This window comes from Otolemur garnettii, unplaced genomic scaffold (genome assembly GCF_000181295.1).
Source record: "Otolemur garnettii isolate 467f Iridium unplaced genomic scaffold, OtoGar3 scaffold00046, whole genome shotgun sequence".
Lineage (NCBI taxonomy): Eukaryota > Metazoa > Chordata > Mammalia > Primates > Galagidae > Otolemur > Otolemur garnettii.
The window spans coordinates 801,563-809,012 of record NW_003852441.1 but is presented as its reverse complement, the minus strand read 5'-3'; the positions used below and the strand labels follow the sequence as shown (position 1 = coordinate 809,012).

At 48.4% G+C, this 7,450-nt stretch overlaps 2 protein-coding genes across 2 annotated transcripts in view; one reads left to right on the top strand and one right to left on the bottom strand.

Annotated features, from left to right (window-relative positions):
* Positions 1-3,154, top strand: part of ATPAF2 (ATP synthase mitochondrial F1 complex assembly factor 2) — a 19,288-nt gene extending 16,134 nt beyond the window's left edge. Inside the window, exons 6-8 of the mRNA XM_003791040.3 lie at positions 494-606; positions 1,034-1,149; positions 2,737-3,154. Of these exons, the coding sequence (XP_003791088.1) occupies positions 494-606; positions 1,034-1,149; positions 2,737-2,874 (367 nt within the window). The 3' untranslated portion in view covers positions 2,875-3,154. The remainder of the gene's footprint in view (positions 1-493; positions 607-1,033; positions 1,150-2,736) is intronic.
* Positions 3,155-4,230: 1,076 nt separating this feature from the next.
* Positions 4,231-7,450, bottom strand: part of DRC3 (dynein regulatory complex subunit 3) — a 33,553-nt gene continuing 30,333 nt past the window's right edge. The window contains exons 11-12 of the mRNA XM_012806056.2: positions 5,182-5,313; positions 4,231-4,529 (exon numbers count right to left, since the gene is read on the bottom strand). Of these exons, the coding sequence (XP_012661510.1) occupies positions 4,416-4,529; positions 5,182-5,313 (246 nt within the window). The 3' untranslated portion in view covers positions 4,231-4,415. The remainder of the gene's footprint in view (positions 4,530-5,181; positions 5,314-7,450) is intronic.

Genomic DNA, 7,450 nt, shown 5'->3' with positions numbered 1-7,450 from the left:
AAAAAAAAAAAAAAAAACCAGCTCATGTTCCATAGATCACAGACCAAAAACAATGCCTTATATATGAGTCTTGATAAATGTTTCTTAAAAAAAAAAACTACATGATATAGGATGTATATAGACAACTTTTTAAGGAAGACAGTATTCAAAAGAAACCTTTCATGGTCTCAAATATGAAAAACTTTAGAAAGCACGGGCCCACACTTTTACTAAATTAGCACTTCAGGAAGCTGCAGGTGACTAAGGCCTACTCCTCTGACCGGTCAACCATGCCTTCATTCAAGGCACTTGCTTGGTCTTTTGGGTTTGTTCTTGGGAGACAGAAAACCAGGTCGCGAGGCTACTGACCTCAGTAGCAGTTGCTGCCAGAGCCCTCAAGACTAGCTCCTTGGCTATATGCCCTGAAGGGGCACACGTGTCCTCTTTGCTTCAGGTCAAAAGCTGCACTGCTCTCAAACCACAGCACGACAGAGACACACCCCTTCCCTTTCAGATATGGTGTGGCAATCGGCTCCTCCACCAGCATAATGGGACCTAGCATCCCCGCCAAGACTCGAGAGGTGCTTGTCAGCCACCTGGCATCTTACAACATGTGGGCCCTACAAGGTCTGTAAGGAGTTTCCTGGAGTGTGGAGTGCCACAGGAGCACTTTAGGGGGACTGTGAGTGTGGAGTCTGGCTGGCTCTGATGCTTCACACTGTACTCTAGGCCCACACCCTTCTAGCTGAAAGTTGGGTGTCACCTCTCCAGCATAAGTCAAGTTCAGGCCTTCATCTGGCCTGAATTCCAGTTACATGCCCATCTGTGAGCCAGAAGTGATTGGGGGTGGGGGTGGAGGATTGCTATGATTGGCTGGTTCAGGTCACATGTCCACCAGGTAAGCTCAGAGAGTGGGCCAGATGCCAGAGGGTTCTGGGATGCCTCCCCCTCCCAGCCCTTTCCACAAGTTACTCTGCTTAGGCTGCAGGACTCACAGGGATAGGCTGCAGCAACTTCCCTGTTTTGGGTTCTAACTTAGCTCATGTCCCCACAGGGATTGAGTTTGTAGTGACCCAGCTCAAGTCCATGGTGCTGACCTTGGGCCTGATTGACCGGCACTTGACAGTGGAGCAGGCTGTGCTGCTGTCACGTCTGGAGGAGGAATACCAGGTAAGGAGTGGCACCTCAGGTCCTGCCTTACCCTTTCCTGATTCAGGCCAACTAGCTAACCCAGCTGAGATATTTTTTGTCTGCACTTGGCTTTTATTACTTTTGTGTAATACAGAAACCAAATATAAGGACAAATGAAAGTATTGTCAAATAATAATAATAATAATAAAGTAGTAAGTGCTGCCTCTGTCTCAGCAGTGTGCTTGGGACTCTTCACACTGCCTCACTCCCCTCTCAGCAGCTCAGTCAAGTGGGGGCTGGGGCATAGGAGGAAATAGGAACTAGGTTGCACCTCTGTAGAATGTTCCAACCTGGGTTTGGAGCAAAGTCTGGATGACTCTAGGGACAAGACCTTCAGTCCCTGTTCAGAATATGGAGGTTAGTGGACAGATAGAGACTGGGCTTGATACACGTGCAGAACAGGCCCTGTTGAGATGACTGCCCCTGTTTGTGCTCTTAAGTTGGCTAAGTCTTCAGATCCTCTTCTTTTATCTGGCTGACCAGCTCACTGAGGAGCACAGGGGTAACTGCTGTCTGTACAGAGCTTTGATTTAGGAGGCTCAGAATGTAGGCTTTGTTTGTTACACCATCATTTATATTTTTAACTTTTGGCAGTCTTTGTAGTCTTGTTGCTGTTGTTCCTCCAACCTCAGGAGGTTAATTGCTATTAAGAGTTGGCTCTTAGTATGAGAAAAACTTGTTTCTAATGTCAGTATTTTCCAAGTCTATGTAGTCTTCTGATCAGAAAATGCCAGGGCAAAGCTGTCTGTGCACAGCACAGGTGGCTGGAAGGGTTGGGGGGCCACAGAATGAGGAGTGACTTAGATTAGGTGTGAAATGGTATAAAATGAAAGTATAAAGTGCTCTTCAGATGACATATTATGCTGCCCAGAAATGCAGATATTGTGTGAGGCATGGCTGATGCTGAACTCTTGGACCAGCTGCAGTGAAGCTTCCAGGGCTCCTGACCAGCGAGGAGCCAGCAGGGGTGGGCGGAGCTACGCTGACTTTGGGATGGCCACACTGTCTGGGGCTCCTCCCTCTTGGTTTTAGAGCCCAGGAAGGAGAATCTGCAGCCTGTCTTGAGACTGCAGCTCCCCCCTGCCCCTCCCAGGTAGAACTGAAACCACTTCATGGCCTTGCCTGATTTACCTATCCCATCCCCAGCAGCATAGGGGCTCTCACAGCCCAGCATGGTGAGGCCACGTACAGAGGATGGCAGTTTAGAGACTGCCTCATGCTGGCCTCCCCATGGGATAAAAGATGGGAGAAGTGACAGCACACAGATCATGCTTCCACAAAGGGGTACCATGCATGGTTTTGGTGCCAGCCTGACCAGCAGTGGGCAGCCTCTGGCCTGGGCCTGGACTACATTTTTCCCAGACCATCCCTATCCCAAGAGCATAAGCACCTGCTCTGGCTACCTGGATGTTCATACCTGCTGCCTCTCTTCCATGCACGTCCCACATGTCTTGGCAAGATCTGAGGCTACTTCTCTTGGTCCAGCTACTGGGGTGGAGGTGGCTTTGGCCAGTAAGTAGCTGAGCATTGGCCACTCACCAGCAGCTTGTCTTATCCTCCCCTCAGATCCAGAAGTGGGGCAACATTGAGTGGGCCCATGACTACGAGCTGCAGGAGCTGAGGGCCCGAACCGCCGCCGGTACCCTCTTTGTCCATCTGTGCTCTGAGAGCACCACAGTCAAGCACAAGCTCCTGCAGGAGTGAGGCCTAGGCAGCACCTGCCACCAGGACAGAAGCTGTACACCCACAGTGCCTCCCACCTGGTGGGCTCTCCTGCCTGTGAGGCCCCTCACTGTGGGGCTCTTCTGACCTGCAGAGCTCCCTGGCCTTTGGGGCTCAGGCTCGCTCAGCATCACCCTGCCCAGAGGTCAGCCTGATTCCAAGCCAGGTGCCCTCAGCTGGCCAGCAGTGAGTGAAGGTGATGAGTTGTACAAGTGACTTTCTCTTGACTCTGATTTTATTAAATATTTATCTGCCCTCAAAATGTGTCAAGCCCTGTTTTCACGAGTGCCTTTGTGTTTCCCCATTCTTGTTCTGTCTAGGATGCACCAAGGTTAAACATTGTATCTCCCATGGCACGTTATCTACTGCCTGTGGTTGGGAACCTCACACTGGGGCAGCAGTTGTGTCACCCACAGATAACTCTATTGTGTCCTTGAGCCCTCAGCCTGAAGGCTGTTTTTTTTTTTTTTTTTTGCTAGTTTTTAATCAAATAATCATAAAAGTGAATCTAAGCTGGTTGTTTCTATTTTGTTCCTACTGTTCTAGAAAAAGTGATTTACTCTTGAAAATAGAAAATATAGTCATTTCTGGGTTAAAAGTCCAGACAGGCTTGGCAGTCACCTAACTGCATGTGTCTACTCTCCTTCCACATGGGAATCCTGAGAGTCCTTCCAACGCAGCCACTGTGACAGTCCTAAGGGATAAGCACCTGCTTCCTGCCAGTAACAGGGCAAGAAGGAGAGTGTAGCTCTCAGGAAGCAAAGGCTCCCTGAGTCCTGTGTCCATATACACCTGAGTAACAGCGCAGCCTCAGCCTGTTCATGGGGCTCTGACCACATGCTAGGTGCCTCTGTGCTTTCTATACACTGTCTCCATGAACCTTTTGATGTCACTCTGAGGAGGTACTGTCACACATGAAGGCCAGGTTGCAGAGATGACATGGAGCTGGGATGCCCAGCCTGCAATCTTCACTTCTAGAGGGTCCTCAAGTCCCTTCAGCCAAGCTTTGAGTGAAGGGAGATGTGGCCTCTGCTTTGGTGGGCAGGCCCAGGCCCCAGCACTGTGGTGCAAGCCACAGCCTATCTTGCTTCCTGGCTCCTCTCAAGGAGGGCCAGCCCCTGCCTGGCAGCTGCCACCTACTCTGACATGGCACCTCAGAGGAAATGATGCTGGCATACTTCTGACTTTATGCCACAGCCAAGAGCCTAGTTGACTGCCAGCTTCCTTGGGAGTCGCTCTTGCAGACAGGCCAAGGACCTGCTGTTCATCTCATCTTTCTCCTCTTCATACATGAACATGAGTTTTGATTTTTTAAAAAAGAATACAGGAAAGGTAACATGGGTCCTTTATTTTTTTCTACATTTGGAAGTTTTTCCAAGGGTAGGGGAAGAAAGGTGTTAGGGGAGTTATGGGTTGAGAAATTCCCAGTTAACTGTCTCCTGGGGCTGTTGGTGAGTATACATTTTCTCCTCCTGGTTGGGGCTGGTGCTGTGTTTTGAAAGGGACCCCGTGGCTAGTAGCAGCTAGTCCAGGATGTCACCACATTCCAGGTTGTCTAGTTCGCTCTGCGTGTGGTCAATGTACTGACTGATCTCCTTCACTCGCTCGCGGTTCCTTGTGGTCTCATCCCTGTGAATCTGAGGGGTGAGACCCAAGCCCACCATTTTTAAATCAGATGTCTGCTTAGTATCTTCCACCAAATCCAGATTGAAGGAAAGGAAAATAGTTTGTTGTTCTTTTTTTTGAGACAGAGTCTCATTATGTTGCCCTCGGTAGAGTGCTGTGGCATCACAGCTCACAGCAACCTCAAACTCTTGGGCTTAAGGGATTCTTCTACCTCAGCCTTCCAAGTAGCTGGGACTACAGGCACCCACCATAACACCTGGCTATTTTTTGTTGTTGTTGCAGTTGCCATTGTTTAGCTGTCCTGGGCTGGGTTTGAACCCACCACCCTCAGTGTATGTGGCTGGCGCTGTAACCACTGTGCTACAGGTGCCAAGCCAGGAAAATAGTTCTTTGAGATTTGCGTGTTCTCTCACTGCCAAGCCTCCCTGGGTTCTGCTGATCTCAATATATTTGAGGTAGGAGTTTGAGAAATGATGAAGCATATGGATTTTGTAATCTCTGGGCAACATTAAGTCTTCAGTGTGGAATGCTACAATCCTTAATTTTATTTGTTCACTCCTTATTGGAAGTACTGTACATTACCCAGGGAAGATTTCCGCCTTCTCGAAGGATGGTAGCAGGAAACACTGGGACAACCTGCCAGGATAGGTTAGCATTACTCACCTTGTCTACCAACTGTGTACACCAAGAGTTGATCCTAGTCACCAGCTCATCTTCTCGATTGTCAATCTTCAGTAAGTGGATGTCATGTGATGCCCCAACAGCGTTAATAATTGTATCTTTGTCCACAAAAAGCTGGTGAGTGAAAAGGATCAAATGGGATTGTGCATGTCTTTACACCCTGGGCACAAAAGTTGGAGAGCTGAATAGAAAAGGAGCACGGGGGCGCCCCCTGGCTGTGCTGGCCATGCCGCCCATGTCCAGTGGACAGCCCACTTTCTACTAGTGCCCCTATGCCAGCTCATCTTCAGGTGACAACTGCCTTCCCAACCCAAACTCTGGCAAATGTGGGGAAAGGGCCAGCCAGGGTCCTTGCTGTCCTCATTGGGAGCATGTTTCCTCTAGAAGGCAGAGGCTGCCCAGGGTGACCTCACTCAGGACATCTGTTCTCACAGTGCTTCTGTTGGCTGCTCAAGTCTGGCTGCCCCAAACCTCTACCAGCTGAGTTGATGTGTAGGGCTGGCCAAGGGTCTGGAAGCTGCTCTGAGGACCAGTGAGCCCTGCAGACCAATGGTGTTCACCACACTGTTGTTTCTCTATTGCCTTTTATGGATTCCAGGTCAGGCACTGTGGCTCACACCTGTAATCCTAACACTGAAAGGCTGAGGCTGGGGGATAGTTCGAGCTCAGGAGTTTGAGACCAGCCTGAGTAAGAGTAAGACCCTATCTCTACTAAAAAGAGAAAAAGTAGCCAGGTGTGATGGTGGGTGCCTATAGTCCCAGCTACTCAGGAGGATCACTCCAGCCCAAGAGTTTGAAGTTGCTGTGACCTTAGATGCCATCGTGCTCTACCCAGGGTAAAAGAGTGAGACTGTCTCATAAACAAAAACCTTGGATTCCATTTGGGGTCTCCTGCCTTCTTTTGTTCCTGATCTTATTTGTTACCTTGTAAAAAGCTGTTAAAAACAACCACCTTCTAATAGGCTTGTCTGTTCTGGCTGTTGACACTGTGGCGGTTGTGTGCCTTGAATGGTTGAAAATTGAGTGGAATCATTCCCAGAGCAGAGGAGGGCACTGAAGCTCTTGGTAAGCAGCTGCTTCCACCTTGAAGCAAAGGGACTTTGTAATTTTCAAGGACAACAAAGGGCCTGAATTCTCTGTATTATAGAGAAGACTGCAAGTGGAATGTAAACTTTTTTTTTCTTTTCTATTAGTAGTAAACTTAATGGTCTCCAAAATATATTCTGTGGAATCTTGAGATCTTAATATATTTACTGGAAAAAAAAATATTGTTTGGTCACATACAATGTGGGAAATTCAGCACCCCCTGAAGATTGATAGGGCACATAAAGTATTCTGGAGGTGTTGCCACATCCTTTGGAAAATAAACCTTTTAAACTTGTCTCTCTTGATTTTCTAACATACTTGTCCACAGACGTCTCAGAGTAATGCTTGTTAATGTCTTGTGGGACACTGGTTTTCCACAGGATTCCATGTGGGAAAAGCCAAGTTAGCTCATGTGGGGAAAGGGGTGTCTGGGGGACCAATTAATATAGTCACATGGAAGACATGACAAGAAGTTATTAGTAATAAATTCTTTCCCTGCTTTCCCTGTGCATGCACGCTCCCAGGCCAGGCCCTGGAACAGTTCACAGATGTGCAAAGCCAGCTTTCTGTGAGCCTGTGCTGAGGAGAGTGTGGGTGTCTCGGTTCCTTTAGAAATGGCTAAAATCACACCATTCTAAAAAGTGGGTCATGGCTGATAGCTTAAGCCAGGCAGAGAAATCATCCCCCTCAGAGTTTGAATATACAGAAAATAGCTTTGGAGGATGATGACAGAATCTGAAGTCTGCTTAGAAATGTACAGGATCAGGGCTGTGCCTGTGGCTCAGTGGGTAGGGCGCTGGCCCCATATACTGAGAGTGGCAGGTTCAAACCTGGCCCTGGCCAAACTGCAACAAAAAATAGCCGATTACTATGGTGGGCACCCGTAGTCCCAGCTACTCGGGAGGCTGAGGCAAGAGCCTAAGCCTAAGCCTAAGCCCAAGAGCTGGAGGTTGCTGTGAGTTGTGTGACGCCACGGCACTCTACTGAGGGCGACAAAGACAGACTCTTGTCTCTAAAAAAAAAAAAACTTATAAAAAAGAAAGAAATGTACAGGATTAGAATTGGTTCAGGAAAACTGGGTGGCATTTGTAAAATATAAACAAAAGGAATCCAGTTTAAAGAAATTAATTAGGCTCAGCGCCTATAGCTCAACCGGCTGGGGCGC